At 42.1% G+C, this 21,424-nt stretch overlaps 1 protein-coding gene across 1 annotated transcript; it reads left to right on the top strand.

The window, feature by feature from the left end:
• The first annotated feature begins 6,865 nt into the window (after positions 1 to 6,865).
• Positions 6,866 to 12,625, top strand: LOC119659582. The gene is made up of 4 exons (XM_038067738.1): positions 6,866 to 7,169; positions 11,616 to 11,753; positions 11,817 to 12,090; positions 12,269 to 12,625. Exons 1-4 carry the CDS (start codon positions 7,079 to 7,081, stop codon positions 12,519 to 12,521), a joined length of 756 nt encoding a protein of 251 aa, XP_037923666.1. The 5' UTR covers positions 6,866 to 7,078; the 3' UTR covers positions 12,522 to 12,625.
• The last annotated feature ends 8,799 nt before the right edge of the window (positions 12,626 to 21,424 follow it).

Below are 21,424 nucleotides of genomic sequence, written 5' to 3'. Positions count from 1 at the left end.
AGATGTTGTTTGTTGTGTTCTCACGAACGCATGGTTCCGGTAGATTTGCAATTTGAAAACAACATTAATTCGAAAAAAAATATAAAAGAAATAATTTTTGTTTAAATTTCCTTTTTTTAATTGCATATACTCAATCTGCCTGACTATACCTAAAAAAATTGAAGCTCTCATTGAAAGCCTGAAGAGTTTCCTCCTTATGGTGCACGGATATATTAACCGGATACGTAACGTAACGGTAATCTTTTTAAACTGAATTAATTCTTCGATTCTTTCAAAGAATGAAATATATTTTATGAATTCAAAAAGAAAATTATTTGTTTTCCAAGCAAGGTGTACAATATAAGGACAGTTACAAGTAACAAGTAATCTATAAAATTAAAATTTAAATGCCAAAGACAAAGCAAAGGGAAACAAAAAACATTAATCTTTGTTAAGGTGTAAATTGACGCTGGAGATAGGATTATACAAATTGCAGGATCCTAGTTGAAATCGGATATAGGAATATAGGTCAGAAGAATAGCGCTGATAGTGCTTTTTATGGGTTCCACATATCCCAATCCATAGAAGAAATTTCATCCTTCAAGGCAAATTATAATGGCAAAATTGAGGAGTTTGGTGATGGTCAAACGACTACCCTGAGTGATCGAAAACGACCAAGAAGGGAGAGATATGCCAAAAATCTAAAAAGCTGGCGAAATTGACCGTGAAGTTCCGCCTGCAAATATAGAAGCTCCATGGAAGTGCTCCGTCCACGCGTACTTGCACGACTTTGCGCTACCCAGGGTCGGCAGTGAGAGATTCTCACGGGTCCTTTCCTATGCATGGATCTGCACCGAAATTACATCACGCGAGCTAAATCTGAAATGAAATTAAAAAATTGACCGGTTCTATTGCGCGCATTGAGTAGTAAAACCCGGAGCCCGAGTGCCGCGATTGAGAACGAAAGATTCACGACGAATCACATTCTCGATCAGTGTTACTTTTGCCTGAAATGTATGGTGAGGCGCATCCTAAGAGGTTCCCATCTGTAACGATGAGAGTAGGCGTTACTTCACTTTTTTACTAACACGATAACCAAGATTGTTAACCAACCAAACTCCCCTAACAGGTTTACAAGTCCTGAACACCGACTGTGTAACATAATATGTGGAATCAGACGGCATGTGCTCGAGCTAACCCGAATGCTAGTAGTTCGGCGAAATAAGGGCCGGGGTCTTGTTTCACAAATATTATCTCCTTGTCAGGACACACAGAGATTTTACTCACGTGCCTAGACTCAATACCAAAAAAAAAAAACTAAACCTACCCGGGGTAAACTACTGATAGAGATGTGTAGTCTCGAGGCGTGTTGATACCACCTAAACTGTTTTCAAAAAAGGAGCTGAACTGTGAAATGACCTAATAAGGGACGGGACAAAATCACAAAGAAAACGTGGCGTGGAGGGCGAAGGATTAGCCTTGAGTTGACTCTGGCACCTACGCGACGAGTGGCTCCGTCTTCCTTTCCTCTCCATCATCATCATCATCATCAACGGCGCAACAACCGGTATACGGTCTAGGCCTGCCTTAATAAGGAACTCCAGGCATCCCAGTTTTGCGCCGAGGACCATGAAATTTGACCTACGCCATCGCTCGTCTGCTCGTCTTCTTTTTCTACCATAGATACTACCCTTATAAACATTCCGGGTTGGATCATCCTCATCCATACGGATTGAGGACCCGTCCACCGTAACTATTTGGGCCGGATTTTATCCATAACCTGACGGGCGTGGTGTCGCCCATAGATTTCGTCGTTATGTAAGCTACGAAATCGTCTATCCTCATGTAGGGGGCCAAAAATTCTTTGGAGGATTCTTCTCTCGAACGCGGCCAAGAGTTCATAATTCCTTTTGCTAAGAACCCAAGTCTCCGAGGAATACATGAGGACTAGCAAGATCAAGATGGGTGCCAACTACCGTGCGCGGATTTCATCGTCGTAGCTGTTATCGGTTGTGATTTTCAATTCTAGATAGGAGAAATTATCAACTGTCTCAAAGTTGTATTCTCCTATCCTTATTCTTTCCCTTTGACCAGTGCGGTTTGATGTTGTTAGTTGGTTGGTTTTCGGTGCTGACGTTGCCACCATATATTTCGCCTTGCCTTCATTGATGTGCAACCCAAGATCTCGCGCCAATCGGCGCCTGCTCGATCTGAATGAAGGCAGTTTGTACGTCTCGGGTGGTTCTCCCCATGATGTCGATATCGTCAGCATAGGTCAGTAGTTGGGTGGACTTAAAGAGGATCGTACCTCTTGCATTTACCTCAGCATCACGGATCACTTTTTCCAGGGCCAGGTTAAAGAGGACGCATGATAGGGCATCTCCTATCGTAGACCGTTGGTGATGTCGAATGGTCTTGAGATTGATGCTGCTGCTTTTATCTGGCCTGGCACATTGGTCCGTGTCAGCCTAGTCAATCTTATCAATTTCGTGGGGATATCGAATTCTCTCATGGCCATGTACAGTTTTACCTTGGCTATGCTATCATAGGCGGTTTTAAAGTCGATTAAAAGATGGTGCAACTGATGTCCATATTCCAACAGTTTTTCCATCGCTTGCCGCACAGAGAAGATTTGATTTGTTGTTGATTTGCCTGAAGTGAAGCCTCTTTGGTATGGGCCAATCATGTTCTGGGCGGAGATAGCGGAGAATATCTTATAGATGGTACTCAGCAACGTGATACCTCTATAATTGCTGCACTGTGTGATATTTTCCTTTTTATGTATGAGACAGATAATGCCTCTTTGCCAGTCGTATTGATTCGCTGTCCCACACTTTGAGCACAAGTTAATGAACCACTTGGTGTAATTGCTCGCCTCCATATATGATAAATTCGGCTGTAATTCCATCGGCTCCTGGCGACTCATAATTGTTAAGCCGATGAATTGCACGGACTGTTTCTTCTACACTTGGTGGTGGCAGTATTTGTCCGTCGTCTTCAGTTGGCAGGACCTCCAACTCCCCGATATTCTGGTTGTTCAGTAGTTCATCAAAGTACTCAACCCATCGCTCCAATATGCCCATTCTGTTGCAATTCAGATTTCCCTCTTTGTCTCGGCAGGATGAACATCGAGGTGTGTAAGGCAGGATGAATCTGCTGACTTGTTGGTCAAATTTCCGTGCCTGGTGCGGTTGTTCCCTGTACTTTTCGAGTTCACAGACCTGTTGGTTCTCCCAGGCTTCCTTTTTTCGTCTGTGAAGTCGCTTCTCCGCTCGCCGGAGTTCCTGATAAATCTCCGCGCGTGCCCGCGTCCTTTGAGAATGCAACATTACTCGGTATGCAGCATTCTTTCGTTCCATTGCTAGCCTACATTCATCGTCAAACCAGCCGTTCCGACTTTTTTTGCGGTTGGGGCCAAGTATGTTTGGGGCCGTATTTATGATAACGTTCTTCAGGTGATTGTGAAGATCATTTGTTGATGTTTCATCTTCAGGATCTCTGTTGACTGCATCCATTTCCCTCTTATAGGTGTTGCGGAGGGCTATATTGTGAATGGCTTCAGTATTCACTCTCACCTGATTGTCAGAGGGGATTCTGGGTGGTGTTGTTATTCGAGCTCGGAGCATCATGCCAACGAGATAGTGATCCGACATAATATTGGCCCCCCCTATTTGTTCTGACATTCATCAAGGCTGAGAGGCGGCGGCGTTCGATCCGCACGTGGTCAATTTGGTTGAAAGTGGTCCCGTCTGGAGAGGCCCACGTATGTTTGTGGACCGCTTTCCGCGCAAACCAGGTACTTCCAACGACCATTTCGTGTGACCCTGCTAATTGAATAATCCGCAGTCCGTTACCATTTGTATTTTGATGTAAGCTATGGGAGCCAACGTATCGCCTGAATACGGGCTCCTTCCCTACTTGGCTGTTAAAATCCCCAAGTATGATTTTGATATCATATCTGGGGTAGGCTTCGAGGGTTCATTCTACTGTCTCTTAGAAGGTATCCTTTTCCGACTCCGCAGTCTCCTCTGTAGGGGCGTTAACGTTAATGAAGCTTATATTTCTAAATTTGCCTCGCAAGCGCAGAGTGCATAGCCATTTGCTTATGTTTTCAAAGCCGATAACAGCAAATTTCATTTTTTGGCTGACTAAGAAACTTACTTCGAGTAAATGGTTTACTGGATGGCCGCTATAATATATGGTGTAGCGACTCTTCTCCAGGAAACCGGTCCCTGCCCAACGCATCTCCTACAATGCTGTTACATCAACCCTATATTGGAACAGGATATCGGCTAGCTGCTTGGCAGTTCTATCTCTGTACAGGGAGCGCACGTTCCATGAGAAAATGCGCAAATCGTTATTGCGTTGTCGTGTTGCCGGGTTTGCCGTTGTAAAGTCCATCCTCTCCGAGGCTCCTATTGTGGTTTCGTAGGGTGGTCAGCCCTATCCAACCCCCACCCTGGAGGACCAGTTGGTACAATTTGTTCCGTTTTTAGGCACGGGAGACAAGCTTTCATCCTTCTCCGTCTGCAGCTTTTCGTTAGGAAAGAGCTCCCAGTGGTCACCATGTGGAGGTGGAGATAGGGTTTGGTAGTAGAGCTGTTGATGTCGGTTCAGCAGGCGTTTTTCAGGTTTTATGCTTCATCGTGGGTACCAACCCACGTTTCGCACTAGGACCTATACTACTCTTTGACCACCCAGCAAAGTGTCCTATCATTTAAAACGAACCATTCGCTAAATGCCCTCTACAGACACCAAGGGGAACTAAAAGTGACAATTTTTTTTATATAGGTTAAAGCTTGTGCATTGTTGCTAGGTGAGATTGTTAATAGGTTTTAGTATTTTGACCAGCGCATTAATTTTCTGAGGTAATGGGCACTTTCGCTAGTGCATATTTTTTGTTATGTACTGCGCACTCTTGATAATGCACACTAACAAGGCCCTCGTTAGAATATGCCTACTCCTCCCTGTACATATCCTTGTTGTGATATTGTGATGATCGCTATCGCTAGTTCATTTTTAAGATTTTGTATAGAACAAAACCTTATTAAAATCGGTTTACTGTCTCTCTGTCTGCCTTTCGGTCTGTCCGTCACACGCATTTTTCTCGGAGACGGTTATAGCGATTCACCCCAAATTTGGTAGAAAGGTGGGAACATCAAATTAAAGGGGGGAGGAGGTCCCCATACATGCAAAAGGGGGTGTATTTTTTTTTAAATCAAATATGCGGGCGGGGGGGGATCGTAAGTGATCATTTGTTTAATGCACCCATTCTTAGAAAGTACCCAACCGAAAAACTGAAAAAAATCAACAGGCTACCAACATATGGTGCCCAGGCTCCGAAATGCCCTCTATACCGATATCTATTCAAATAAAGTGGATAACAGTATATTACTATATTTTTAGCAATTTGCAAACCCCTATTAAGTTCATTCTAGCACCACGAAATGTAGGGTATAACATAGAGGATGATCTTACCAAGTTTGGTGGAAATCTCACTATTACAAACAAACTGATAATAGGTCAAAGTTGTCGCTTCTTTGCAATTTCATAACGAATGAATATTCGCGCATAATATATGCATATATCACGTGTAACGTACTAATGGGACAAATGCACACTCAAATATCTTTATAAAAGAAATACCCAAAATCTTCCATACCTGAAGCGTCCAGCTTCCCGACTTGTTATAATGTAATGAGCATTCTCGCTAATGTAGTCTTGTAAATGTGTTACGCATTCTCGTGAGCGAACTCAAATTATCGAAATCATGATTATTTATGGAAGCGGAAAGGTCACTTTCGGGTTCTTATGGGAGTATGTGTTCGGTTTAGATTAATAGCTATCATTTGTTATGGTAAGTTCGTCATTAAATGCGCTGGTGACTACGTGTGAATTGACCTAGTTTCGTGATGAATGAAGATAGCTAGGTAGTATGGAATGGGTTGAATCTATGAAAATCCCTAAATAGTTTTAGTGTAAAAAGCGCCATTCAAATTGTCTTAATTATTAACTAATCAACAACCCACCGGAAATTCTACCAATATACACATACTTTCCTTTTATGATGATATCACGTAATTATATGTGGTCTTCTATTATAATAAATCATGCAGCGTATCTATCAAAATAATTAGCCAAACAGTTTAATTCCCTCCGCCATTAATTCGCGGAAATATTTCCAACAATCACCAGTTTCACCCGCTGTTTGAATATGCTAATACTTTCACTTTTATCGTAGCCAAAATAGCTGTTACCGCCACGTAAATTTTTTAAAACCATTTGCAATCCCATTTGCATCTTTACATAATAATTACAATGTACATAACATAATTTGTACTCATTGGAATTGATGAAAAACATGAGCCAATTTTAAAGAAATTCAATGTCGAAGAAAGGTGAAAGTAATTCGTTCGTGTTACTGTGGAGGCAACCAGTTGACTGACCATTTGACCAGTTTAAATGTGCATGATGCATGCATTCATTTCCAAGACATATCATTACGTATGCCTGTCGATTAATTACAGTAAACCATTATCAATTATACAGAAAATGGGGTTACAACGATTGCTACCTCGAAGATATGCAAGGGTTTGGATAGTACCTTCCTTTATTTCAGTTGTTAGCCATCCAACAGGAGATTTTCAACTAAAATTGTTTTATATCTGAAGGAGGTAGTTATATGTATCTATGGCTCCCACGATTGATAAAAAATATTTTAACGTGATAACCTTCAAATCGTCTCCCATTCCGCTTCCCCTACTGAAATCCGATTGGTCTGCTATTAGCCTCCTATACTTAATATTTCTGAAATGGACTTTCCCTCCATTGCCATCTTCATGGTAAAACTTAGTAACACTTTTTACGAAGATCATGTTGACCGAGCGATAAGATATACTTCGACGGTACCACAGTTTCCGGCTGCACTTTCAAAATGAAGGTTGGGTCATTTACCGTAAATTTATAAAAGTTGAATTAAAGATTTTCTGGCCCTCCAAGAAGTGTAAACATAATAAAAGTTTAATCCATTCAAAGTGAAAATACTACGTAACAATCTACATTAAGGAGTTTCAGTGATAGTGAAGCTATATATGTACATATGTTCCTAATTATGTGTACAGCCAATTTGGGGTTTATCATTATTGCTACAATAATATCATGTGCAACCAGTGATACTTTAAATAGTTCAGGTAACCAATCATTTAGCAATTCTCAGTGTCTCCAAATATTATTCAGTGTTTGTCGTGTAGAGGATTATATTTCGATGTAATATTTAAGGAAATATTGCCTGAGAATTTATTAATTTCTTCTTAGTTCCAAGTTCGTCACTGAAGTCTTCCACTCTCCAAACTTTTAATTTGTGGGCTAGCACCCTGTAAATTTCGAAACTACTTTGTTACGGATATGCCAACAGCGTCTTGGATCGGGGTTGACGGTTACAGCGTTTGGCTATCCAAAACATACTTTAATTAGTTTAGGGGCTGCACATTTTGGGATTAAGCGAAAGGGGATAGTGAAACTCTGGGGAGTACCTCTGTTGCGGCATGGTGCTTTTGTACGCTGGAAGGCCCAGTGGTAACAATGCGAATCTATTGCCGGATTATTATTATCGGCTACTGCAAGGCGTGCGCCGGTTTCCGACAGGATATAGACAGCAAGATTCCGGGCGAAAAGAAGGATCAACTACACTCAGTTTAAGACAAGCTTCCTAAAAATGACATTATGGTTGTGATGGATGATCTGAATGCCGGGGAGAGATCTGACAACACTTTGCACGTTCTGTAATGGGGAGGCATGGTCGTTCAAGCACCAGGTTTGGACTGGCCGACTACGAGTATCTAATCAGATAGACCATACCGGGATCAGCAGTAGATTTAGGAATTATCTTCAAAATGTGTAAAACAAAAAAGGTGTTAACATCGGCTTCAAAAGGAGCCCATCATCTGATGGTCGTTACATTCGCTTACTGCATCTGCCCGCATCTTGTCAGCAGTGAAGCTTTCTTGCTGAGCGGGATCCCATCAAAAGTGGTTTTATAAAGCATCGATGAACCTAAGAAGATAGAAGCTCGTGTATATATCGCAGCATTTCCGTTAGTAGGTGTAAGGCTCCCCACTGCAGCCGAAATATAATACATCAGTACCAAAAATGTCTGATCGCTTAGATAGGAAATGTCCCTTGCTAATTAACGTAAATATACAGGCACAAGGGAGAAAACTTAAAGAGAGGTGGTTGCCTGTCGAGAACGACAACGCACACCAAGCGAGTGGCAACTCTCTTGGAAAAACGAGTCAAGAAGCAGATGGACTGCAGGGCTCATCGGCAATTTAGATCGATGAATGAATCGAAAGCATGGTGAGATTGACTATTTTCTTATCCAATTTCTAAGGGGCCATGGAGGTTTTTAGTCTTACCTGCACAAGATTGGGAAAGCATGATCTCCTGATAGTGTGTTCTGCAAAGATATAAAGTTATCCCCTATTATTAGAACTGGATTCAATGCTCCCAATACCTCTTCCCGTGTGCCCACGAACCCCACTATTTCCCCATAAACCTAAACGAATCCATCTATGAGTTGCTTTGTTTGGAGTGCTCTGAATCAAAGGGCTGCAAATGAAGTAGTGTGGGTGGAGTTTGGCCGGATGTCGTTCTAATGGTGTTCTTTTACAATAGGTTTAGTTTACATTGAAAACCTATTTGTCTAGGTAAATATCGGCCAAAAGATAGCAACATATATCTACCTACATTACTACATGAGATATAGGATCTCGATGAAAAAGTCCGTCCGCATAGTCCATAAACTGTGAATGAGAGCTCGTTCTATTTTTGCCTTGACATATTTCTTCCAAAGAATAATAATAGTAATAACTTTTGGTGCTACAAACCAATTGAATCAGGGCCTTAAAGTGTGTTAGAGCACTTCATTCAAAACCCTAACAGTATATTACACGATTGGTTAGCATTCCGCTCGCCCGTGATTATTATCCGGATTTGACTCATGTATTCTTGCTTTGATCATGGAATTGATCGCAACCCAGTCTTCCTCGCCAGCTACCATTCTCCAGATAAAATTTTCCGGTGATAGCACTTCACCTAGAGTTTCCTTCTTTCTTCCACGAACCTAGGACATTGGAAGAATACTTGCGCTGGGTCCTCTGGGACCCCGTCGCAGTTTGGACAATTAGGTCCGGTGTCCAATTTAAACCTGTACAGGTATTGACGGTATCCCCCATGGCCGGTCAGAAACTGGATGAGATTATAATTGATCTCCCCATGCTTTCTCTCCAGCCACTCCCTGATGGAAGGGATCAACCTGTAAGTCCAACGACCCTTTTCTGACTGGTCCCATCGCTGTTGCCATCTGCTTGTGGATCTCTCTCTTTCGGCTTTTTTCACCTGCGATAAGGGAGAGATGGACCTGGTGTTATAAATTTTCATCATTTCCGTTGCCAGGATGTCAATCAGCATCATTCCCGAGATGACGAACGCTGCATCGTCTGAGACGGTCCTGAAGGCAGAACACACCCTTAAGGCTGTTCTTCTGTAAGCCGTACTCAGTTTATATGCGTTGCCTAAAACCTGCAGCGCGTTTCCCCAAACTGGGACTACATACAGCATGATAGAACTCACCATCCTGGCTATGAGCAGCCTGCAAGTATGCCGCGGTCCTCCTACGTTCGGCATCATCCTTGCCAGAGCCATACTCGTGGTGGATGCCTTTTTACAAGTATGCTCTATGTGCTGCTTAAAATTGAGTTTTCCGTCTATCATTACCCCCAAGTATTTGATGGCAGGCTTGGAAGTCATTCCCGATTCTAATGCAGGCGTAATTTCTTTTGCGGTGCGTAGTGATGAGGACCGCTTCCGTCTTTTCCTAAACGAGTGCCAGTCCAGCACTCCCTAACCAAGCCTTAACAACACTGATTGCTTCGCTTGAGTACAACTCAGCATCCTCGAGATGCTTTGCGACCACAACCAGTGCTATATCATCGGCGTAACCCACCACCGTGGCCTCCTCCGGTTCCGGAAGGTTGAGTACATCATTATACATTATATTTCACAGTAGTGGGCCCAGTACAGAGCCCTGTGGGACACCTGCGGAGACAACGTACTCTTTGGGTCCATCATCGGTATTATACCACAATGTTTGCCCATGCAAATAGCTATCTATAATAGCGGCGAGGTAGGTGGGAACACCAATCGTCGCCAGAGACTTTCGTATAAGGTTCCGATTGGCCGAATTGAATACATTCCTCACATCCAGGGTGACCACCACACAATATTTGCTGGTACAACCCCTTCCGTGAATTGCATTTTCGGCCAAGCCAGTAACCATTTTGATGGCATCAATAGTTGATCTGGCTTTACGGAACCCATACTGCCTATTCGAAAGACCCCCTTGGCTCTCGACGACTGGGAGCAGTCTATTATAAATAACCCGCTCCAACATTTTCCCCATAGTGTCTAGAAGACATATGGGTCTATAGGAGGACGGTTCCCCTGGCAGTTTGCCAGCCTTAGGCAGTAGCACCAGCTTCTGCCGCTTCCACGGTGCTGGAAAGATACCCTCGGATATGCACGTTTCGAACAGCTCCGCGAACATATCCGGTCTACATTTGACGGCAAGTTTGAGGGCCTTATTCGGTATGCCGTCCAGACCCGGGGCTTTACTGTTGCCTATTCGACTGCAGATCTCCAGCAGCTCGTCCCTGGTGACTGGTGGAATCGGCGTCACATTCAGGGAAAGTGACAGTACCCCCCTCTTGTCACGATTTTACAGGCGCTACCCCACGGATTTATGTCCGCTTCCAAACAGAGCTCCTTGAAACATTCCCTCTTACTCCGCTGGATGGCGATGGCGATGGCTCTCTGAGCCGTTCGTCTGGCTCTGTGGGAAATCGATCGAAGACTGGCAAGTTCACTATTCCCCCAATAATTGGGTCTTCAAGTTGAGAATGAGCATCTCCTAGGCATTGATGCGTTACATGCCTTAGAGATGCTTTGTGTAACATGGAGGTGCCTGCTTTGCTAGGCAGGTCTAGCCACACTTTCATGAATGTTTGCTCATCCATCCCTTTTGCAGACCATCCTGGTGTTCTTTTGGAGTCTTGGTCCATATAATAAATATGAATGTCACTACTTTATGGATCTAGGGCGTGCCCTCTTCTTTCATGTTGTTTCTCTCATTTAATTTTTTAGTCGGGTTGGTTTTCAGATTCATTACCTTTGCAATTAATGCTATACAGGTGATAACCCTACAGGAGTAAAACGAGAACAAACAAGAACATCTGTAACCGTGATTCGAACTCAGGGCACAAAGTCGACAAGTTGGCTTTCAACCTGCTTGACCATCTACCATCAAATATAATAGGTTGGTAACTATCCTTCAAAATCGATAGTGCCTCGAGTTCGGACCCTAGTTTGCTGACGAGTGTTTTTGCGTATCTTTATGTCTGTTCTTCTGGCGTTGCATTGCCTCTTAGTGAGGGGATAAACATACACTCAAAATAAGTTAGCAGGAGTTGGTCGTCTTTGTCGTATTGCTCATAACTTTTATTTTTGTCACAGGATTATATTGCTTCCATGCATCATAGCATTGAACTCCAACCTTAACTTACTAATATTCCTTATTTCAGATACCAATGAAATCCTACCTGTAACATTTGGTAAAAAGGAATTTCTCCGACAAGTAGCCATACCATCAGATCCTTTCGGGCTGATCTCTCAGCGAATACCATGCCAATGCGACAAAGGAGTATGTAAATGTTGTGTAGGTAAGATTTCCTTTAGTTCGCTCTATTTTACTTTTTTTAAAATTTTTGTCAATATTTCCATAGGCAATGCTTTAAGCATTTTCCAACTTAAAGGATGTATGGAAGTTGCCTATATGCCGGAAGATTTTGCATTCGAGCTGAGAATGAAAATGAACGATCAAGTTTTGTATAAGAACAAAGTATCTGGCAAGAATCCACCACCAATTTGTGTGAGACCACCGAGGTTCCCTTTTGCAAAAGTTTGTGTGACTTTCTATGATGTTTACTTTTTCGGGCGAAATATGCATGTTTGTATGGATGTTGGTGGTTTTGTTCAAGGATTCGAATTGTTTTCAAGGTGAGCCTGGAGACTTTTTAAAAATACAAACGTCCATTGAAAAGTTCTACTGAAGAATTAAACACTATCAGTACTTATTCCTTTTTAACGATTTTAGTTATTTTAAGCTTGTCCTTGTGAAGATATTTTCAGCTAAGTTGGATTCACTTTATCAACAATTCGGAACCCTCTTTTTCAGGACATTCGATTGTCTCCGTGTGGGAGCCCAAGGTGTTAGAATCGTCAGGCCAGAAGAAGGTTATCCTATTCGTCCAGGGGATGTAGATATTGATCAGGGTGATGACGATGAAATCGAGGATTACGATGAAAATGTGGTTAGAAATAATAATCCCCAAAAAACGCCTGCTAAAGAATCGGAAGAAGACGAGGAAGAAGAGGATGACGATGATGATGATGATGAGGATGATGAAGATTCAGACGAAAGAAAGTGAATGAACATTTTGTTACGTTAGCTATATTTCATTGGAACGATTATTGCAATTGTTAATTTATTTATTTATTTTAGTATATTTAATAATATATTGTAATATGGTTACTTCTGTCAACTGATTATTTTTCCGCAATTTGGCCGCGAAGCATATTGTACATTGTCTGAAAGGAAAGATCCAAGTGGAATTATATCAAAGAATAGAGAACTCAATATTGTTTCTATACATTTCCTGTCAGCTTCCCAAGCAAAGTCGTAAGAAGTAAAATCGATTTTCCGAACGGAGAAAACGAAATAAATATAGATCCCGAAAGGGGGAATTATTTTAATCGTTTTTTTTTCTAAATTTCCAAGAAAGACAGACGACAGATTTTTATTAATATTTCGGCGCCTTCATCCAATACATAATGATTACGATTTTGTTTAGGAATTGAGGAATTCCTAAGTCCGCTGGTTCAACTGGTCCGGTCCGCCATTAAGTGGATGGCGGACTTAGGAATCCCTCAATTCCTAAACAAAATTTTATTTTAGTCGTGGCCGGCCGGCGGTGGGCGGGTCACTTAATCCGTATGGATGAGGATGATCAGGCCCGGAAAGTCTATAGGGGAAATTTCTTTGGCAGAAAAAGAAGACGAGACAGACCCTGCCTGAGACGAAGCGATGGCGATGCTAGATAGCTTTTAGGGATATCGAACTGGTGGACCTCAGCGCAAAACCGGGACATCAGGAGTTCCTTATTATTATTTTAAAGAACACACAAATTAATGAGACGCCTCGGTAATTTTCGCAAGCAAACTTTCTGACTACTCTTACGGAATCGATTCGTGGTTGCAGATGTAGAGAACCAAATTATGGATAGCTTTCATGGTCCATGGTTTCCCTAATTTAATAAGTACAGCAAGGATGTTATCTCTGCTCTTCGTTTTGATCATTTTTAAGGTTTCGTTTTCAACAAAACCTTATTAAAATCGGTTCACGGTCTATCTGTCCATTTCGCTTAACAGAATCTGTCCGTTTGTCTGCCTGGCACACCCATTTCCTCAAAAACGAAATTTAATGGAAAGGTGGGAAGAGCGAATCCCCTTGCATATATTTGGTAACATCGTTCTACCCTGAGTATAAGGGGGGCGGAGGGCCGTGAGGTCCCCATACATGCAAAAATGGGTGTCAAATTATTTTTTAATATTAGGTGGAGTATCATATAAAAAGTCTCGATTAGTAGTTTTCGAAGCACATTTTAGTTTTGGTATTGATTTCAAAAGGAGGAGTGGGGGGTTCGAAAAAGATCAATTACTTCAAGGACCCATTCTCAGCAAATACTCAATCGAAATATCGGGAAAAAATTATTCTCAGCAAATACTCAACCGAAACATCTGAAAAAAATCATGGTGGTTCAAACGCATGGTATCAAGGTCTCAAAATACCTCCCGTTACGATATCTGCTCAAATAAAGTTAACAATAGTATATTATCATTATCATTTTGTAGCTTTACTGCAAACGCGCCTTAAGTTCCTTCTAGATCCTTAAAATTTTTAGTGGAAATCCGACTATTATTAACAAAGTTATAGTAGGTCAAAGTTGCTCACCGTCAGCTGTTGATATTGTTTGGGTGCTTTTTTATCACAATGGCCTCATGATGCTTTCGAGGGTAATATGAGGCAGTTTTTGACAGTACCTCGGTTCTGTCGAAGAAGAATCGATGCTCCGATACCAATTTGTGCTTCGGTAGGGTTGACTCTTTGAAGCAGTCTTTAATCCTATCGGTCTCCCCTATGTTGACTTTTCCGCAGGAGCGAAGAATTTTATATACTCCTTTGGTCCTTCAGGATCGGGGCTTGAAGATGGTGCGGATTTTGTGCTTCTTAAGAATTCTTCCGATTTGCTCCGTCATGCCTTTTATGTGGGGTAATGCCGCGACTGCTTTTGGTTTGACTTCGATCTGTAAATCCGTATTCTCCTTGGGACTTCTCTGTTTCTTAATAGCCAATTAATTTGCCTGGATGTATATCCGTTGAGGATGAGCGCTTCCTGTGGACGAGAGGGTTGATTGTTTCTGCGATCCATGTGATATAACGTTGCATGTATGTATCTATTGGTGTGCGTGGGTTTCCTGTATACATAATGGCCTAGGGTTGTCTGGTTTCTTGTATACCCACACGTTAAGAAAGGGTAGTTTTCCATTTTGTTCTTTCTCTATGGAAAATCTGATGTTTGGGTGCAGACCGTTTACGTATACTAGGAGTTCATGAAGTTTCTCGTGTCCATGTGGCCAGATTAAAAACACGTCATCGACGTATCTGAGCCAGACTGATAGGTCGTGCGGAGCCTCGTTTAGCGCTGTGGACTGAAAGTGTTCCATGAAGGTATGGGCAATGATGGGTAAGATGGGGGATCCCATAGCAGCATCTTTTCGATAATCTACACGGTATCCGAGATGGGAACCTTCGTAAATAAGGACGATATCGAAATTGTCTAGTATATCCATTGGTTGAATCGTTAAATTGTTGAATGATTCGTGATAGCATGCCAGTTTATATGTTGGAGAATCGATGGCGCTTACAATTAGCCCGAGTTTGACATTTTGTTTATGGATTTTTGGAAAGCCAGGATTCCTTGAAGTAAGTTTGTTGATGGTGTCTTCTGGCAATTGTCACTTCAGCAAGTTTTTCGTTGTGGTTAATAGAGAGATGTATTCTGAGTTTACTGTAAGAGCCATCGGTTAGGAGTCTTTTCATCGTATATCATTAGCTTCTTCGGAGTGGAGGGAGTATATATTTGATTCGGCTTGGCTGATTGTTTCTTTTTTGGGAACTTTTTTTGGTGCGATGGCAAAGTTGTGTCCTTTCGATAGAACTCTTATGGCCGTATGGCCATATTTTTCAGGATAGAGTGGTACTGAGTCCACTACGCTCCACACTAATGGAATGAGTAAGTTGGTTATCAAAATTAGTGCAGTCTGCTATTAAATGAATCCCCAAACAAGAAGCCTTCTTCACTCAGACCTCTTTGACAAGGATTTTTCGCAAGGGTTCTTTAAATATTCAGCATTGAATGAATTAAGAGAGAAAAAGTGCGAGGACTAATTAAGGATGCAGCCTGTAAATGCTAGGGACATCTCATCAAAGATTCAGAAAAGTAAAATGTGGAAAAGAATTACGGAAGAAACTAACAACTTATTGTGGTCTCAGCGTAGCTCAAAATGGAGTGAGGCCTTTTTCCATGAAAAATAACATGGGTATAAAATGCAAGTGGACTTGCAATTTGTAGACAGACACAGGAAGGAGATCAAGGGTAAAGACTACACTAATCCAGTGAAAGGATAGATAATCGTTTTCCCTATAAAAGAAAGTGCAAAGCTTTGTGGAGGAGCGTATGTATATTCCAAAAACTATGATGATAAAAGTCATTTTAGGTAAACAAAAGTCGTAGTCGCCCCAGACGAAATGTCCAAGCAACAAGCAAGGAATATAGCTCACTGAGGTCGACAAATACAAAGAGGGATAGAGAGACTGATGCTCAATCATCTTGGTTATCGCATGGTCGAAAGAATATCCTGACTTAGATTATTTCCAAAAGCATCAAAATCGTAAATAAATGGACAGAAGCTCATAATACTACACATAGTACTAAGGACAAGGCTAAAAGAATGGACTGATATGCTGGTTTAAAGGCGGAATATCGCGAAAAGGGTGTTTTAAATGTCGCCTACACCTATCTAGTGAGGAAAGTCTTCCCTTACTCGAGCCAACACAATGCTCACAGTGTCAGTAAGTAACAGAAAGTATATGGCAACATGACAAGTTGATTGACTGAACAACAGAAACTTTGGAAGAGGATCAAAAAAGTAGGACAAAATAGTTGGCAAGAAAGATTGCAGAATTCCATCAATCGATTTTCAAGCGAGAAAACTATCTTTGATCTACAGAAAAGCCAGTGCATCTTCAGCATGGATTTTGTGATTGGCAAAAAGAAAGTTTGAAATCATTCGCAGAAATGTAAAATACTTGCGTATTTTTCTCACCACTATGACCACGGACGGCTCTTTTCAGTTAGTGCAGTGAACTTACTTAAACCATCTTGAACTTCATAATGAATGTACCGTTCATTAAAATGAAGGTGAAAACGGAAGACGGGTTAGCAGCCTTAATTGAGGTACGAAAGTTACCAACCTGGTCCGCTCGAAACGTCTCACTGTAGGGTCAATGCTCTTATTGTACAAGACTATGATCTTGCCAGTCCTCATGTATTCCTCGGAGACCTGGGTTCTTAGCAAGAAGAATTGCGAACTCTTGGCCGCGTTCGAGAGAAGAATCCTCCGAAGGATTATTGGCCCCCTACATGAAGATGGATGAAATCTATGAGCGGTACCATGACCGTCAGGTTCTGGATAAAATCCGGCTGAATAGGTTACGGTGGGCGGGTCACTCAATCTGCATGGACGAGGATGATCAAGCCCGGAAAGTCTATAAGTGAAAGTCTATAAGGGGCAGACCCTGCCTAAGATGGAGCGGTGGCGTAGGTCAGGACGCCAGACAGCTTTTAGGGATATCGAATTGGTGGAGCTCGGCACTAAACCGGGATGTCTGGAGTTCCTTATTAAGGCAGGCCTAGACGGGATACCGGTTGTTGCGCCGTTGATGATGATGATGACCACCATGCTGCGCAGTTGCAAAATAGCCGCTTTTTCTTTTAAGATTCCCAAACTCCAGGACATGCTAAAGTTTGTCCAAAAGCATGCGTACAGTATCGGTTAAGATACAAAAAACTGATAGGACCACCTGAGCCAACCAAGTAGCATGAAGGAGTTCTAACCGGTGCCTCATCTACTTAGCGTTTGATGTAGCCGTTTAGGGTTTACATTGTACCATTGGTTGCTAATAGTTGACGGAAGCGGCTACGAATCAGAATTTTAACGCGCTTCCCAGTTCGAACCTTTCTTTCAATCGTCTTAGGACGGACATTCGTGAAATGTCAAGCCTTACTAAATTTTGAAGGATTGATCTCCCCTAGTGACGGGTTCCACAACAGGCTAATCGGGAAAGTGCATTCAATGGTGTAAACAAAGATAATTTCAATTTATATGCCAATGTGCCACTATTTTCATCCACGTGCTGCCGAAAAGGAAAAAGGGGTCAAAAGGAAGGATGGTACCAGGATATAAATTAGCCCAAATCATGAGAGTTATGCAAATCCATTTCACACAAGATAGAGAGAGCTTCCCGAAAGAGACCACAACTCCACATGAACTGAGGAGAGGAAAAAGGCAGATTATCGGGAAATCCTGTAGTCCAAAATCGAGGCAGGTATCGGGATAGAACGCACAAGAAAGACATGAAGTTTTTCAAAAGCTTACTTCAAGTTAGTTACTTGGCCTTTGTTTCAGCTATGTATATAGTAAGATGTGCTTTGCCATAGTGTTAACTGAGCTAATTATGTGCCAAATTGTAAAATATGGAGGCGAAAGTATAGTAGAAGATCATTTACCAGTTTATTTGGACAAAAAATGGAGGTGAAAGTTTATACCATGACTGCTGATACTGATGGAATTCATTTTAAATATTAATTGATAGAGTGTTGCAGGTTTATTGCTAATATAATAATAATTTATTCTAAATATGGAAAATCTTCATCTCAGTTGACCTAATAAACATTTGATAATTCACCTAAATTGGGATGATGTTTTCTAAATGTGTATATAAACTTTGATAACTGCCTATGGAAAAGTACGATTACATTACAATGTCATGCATCTATGTAAATCGTCGTCAAAACAAAGATGATGCACGAAAATAAATATTAACCGTCGCTTATCTGCGTACTTGATGCTCCTTCTTTATTTGCACCTTGTCATTCTGAATTTATTAGAAATTATTCCGTAACCTTGATAACGGCGGTGGATTTCATTGTGAACTTGAATGAAAAGTAACAATTACTAGTTCTGAGCGTCACGGTTTATCTTTTGTTAAATTAACTGACGAAATTATCAGAGTTAATTCGGCTCATTGCTTGAAATACCTGATCATCCACCAGACCATTAATTTCGCATACAAGATTAACTTCACTAGGTGGTTAATCATAACGCACTATGCCCTACTTAGGAGATTTTGGCAACCATGTAGCCAGTTAGCCATTTGTCAATATTTAGCTTCATCAGCGACTCTTAGTTCGGTTTTTCTTCGGTATACGGTGCATAAAGGAATTCGCGAGGCTTTTCAGCTCAACTAGAAATTGGGCTAAACTATAAGATTTCAGGAAATGTTGATCATCATCATCATCAACGGCCCAATAACCGGTATCCGGTCTAGGCCTGCCTTAATAAGGAACTCCAGACATCCCGATTTTGCGCCGAGCTCCACCAATTCGATATCCCTAAAAGCTGTCTGGCGTCCTGACCTACGCCATCGCTCTATCTCAGGCAGGGTCTGCTCATCTTCTTTTTCTACCATAGATGTTGCCCTTATAGACTTTCTGGGTTGGGTCATGTGCATCCATACGGATTAAGTGACTCGCCCACCGTAGCTTATTGAGCCGGATTTTATCCACAATTCGACAGTTATGGTATCGTTCATAAATTTCGTCGTTATTTAAGCTACGGAATCGTCCATCCTCATGTAGGGAGCCAAAAATTCTTTGGAGGATTCTTCTCTCAAACGCGGCCAAGAGTTCGTAATTTTTCTTCCTAAGAACCCAAGTCTCCGGGGAATACATGAGTACAGTAAGAGCCTTGACACAGTGAAACAGTGTTTGTAAGCTGAAATAGGTTGACAACAACCGTGCCAGGATTCCATCGTCATCGTCGTCTTATCGGTTGTGATTTTCGATCCTACATAGGAGAAATTATCAACGGTCTCAAAATTGTAGTCTCCTATCTTCATTCTTCCCGTCTGCCCAGTGCGATTCAATGTTGTTCGTTCTTTTGGTTTTGGCAGTGACGTTGCCACCATGTACTTCATCTTGCCTTCATTAATGTGCAACCCAAGATCTCGCGCCGCCTGCTCGTTCTGGATGAAGGTAGACTGTACATCTCGGGTGATTCTTCCCATGATGTCGATATTGTCAGCGTAGGCCAGTAGTTGGGTGGACGTGAAGAGAATGGTGCCTCTTGTATTTACATCGACAATGCGAATCACTTTCTCTAGGGCCAGGTTGAAAAGGACGCATGATAGGGCATCCCCTTGTCTTGAACCCTTGTTGATGTTGAATGGTCTCGAGAGTGATCCTGATGCTTTTATCTGGCCTCGCACATTGGTCAGGGCAGCCTAGTCAGTCTTATTAATTTTGTCCGGATACCGAATTCTCCCATGGCCGTGAACAGTTTTACCCTGGCTATGCTGTCAGAGATGGCTTTAAAGTCAATGAAAAGATGGTGCAACTTGTTGTCCATATTCCAACAGTTTTCCATCACTTGCTGCAAAGACAAAATCTGATCTGTTGCTGATTTGCCTGGAGTGAAGTCTCTTTCGTATGGGCCAATGATGTTCTGAGTGTATGGGGCTATCCGGCTTAGCAAGATAGAGGAGAATAGCTTATAGATGGTACTCAGCAACGTGATACCTTTATAATTGCTGCACTGTGCGATATCTCCCTTGTTATGTATGAGACAGATAATGCCTCCTTGCCAGTCGTCAGGCATTCGCTGACCCATACTTTGAGCATCAGTTGATGAACCATTAGGTGTAATTGGTCGCCTCCATATTTAACCAATTCGGCTGAAATTCCATCAGCTCCTGGCGACTTATGGTTTTTGAGCCGATGAATTGCACGGACTGTTTCTTCTGTGCTTGGTGGTGGCAATATTTGCCTGTCGTCTTTAGTTAGCGGGACCTACAGCAGTTCATCAAAATACTCAACTAATCGCTCCAATATGCTCATTCTGCGGAAATCAAATTTCTCTCTTTGTCTCGGCAGGATGAACATCGGGGTGTGTAAAATTTCATCCTGCTGACTTGTTGGTAAAATTTGCGCGCCTGGTGCGGTTGCTCCCTGTACTTTTCGAGTTCACAGACCTGTTGGTTTTCCCATACCTTCTTTTTCCGTCTGTGAAGTTGCTTCTCCGCTCGACGGAGTTAGTGATAAGTCTCCGCGCGTGCCCGCGTTCTTTGAGAATGCAGCATTACTCGGTATGCAGCATTCTTCCGTTCCGTTGCTAGCTTACATTCATCGTCAAACTAGCCTTCAGGTGGTTGTGAAAATCATTTGTTGATGTTTCATCTCCAGGACCTCTGTTGACTGCGGTTATTGCGGCGTCCATTTCCCTCTTATAGGTGTTGCGGAGGGCTGTGTTGTGGATGGCTTCAGTGTTAACTTTTACCTGATTGTCAGAGGGGATTCTGGGTGGTTTTGTCATTCGAGCTCGGAGCACCATGCCAACGAGATGGTGATCCAAGTCTATATTGGCCCCCCTCTATGTTGTGACATTCATCTGACTGACTGAGAGGTGGCGGCGTTTGGTTGAAAGTGTTTCTGTCTGGAGCTTTCCGCGCAAACCAGGTACTTGCAACGACCATTTCGTATGACACTGCTAATTGAATAATCCACAGTTCGTTATCATTTGTATTTTGATGTAAGCTATGGGAGCGAACATGTCGCCTGAATCCGCCCCTACTTGGCTGTTAAAATCCCCAAGTATGATTCTGATATCATATCTGGGACAGGCTTCAAGGGTTCGTTCTACTGTCTTGTAGAACCTTCTCTGACTCTGCAGTCTCCTCTGTAGGGGCGTGAACGTTAATTAGGCTTATATTTCTAAACTTGCCTCGCAAGCGCAGAGCGCATAACCATTCGCTTATGTTTTCAAAACCGATAACAGCAGGTTTCATTTTTTGGCTGACTAAGAATCCTACTCCGAGCACATGATTTACTGGATGGCCACTGTAATATATGGTGCAGCGACTCTTTTCCAGGAA

This window comes from Hermetia illucens, chromosome 6, assembly GCF_905115235.1.
Source record: "Hermetia illucens chromosome 6, iHerIll2.2.curated.20191125, whole genome shotgun sequence".
Classification (NCBI taxonomy): Eukaryota; Metazoa; Arthropoda; class Insecta; order Diptera; family Stratiomyidae; genus Hermetia; species Hermetia illucens.
The sequence above is the reverse complement of the archived record's forward strand: the minus strand, read 5'-3'. Positions and strand labels throughout refer to the sequence as shown.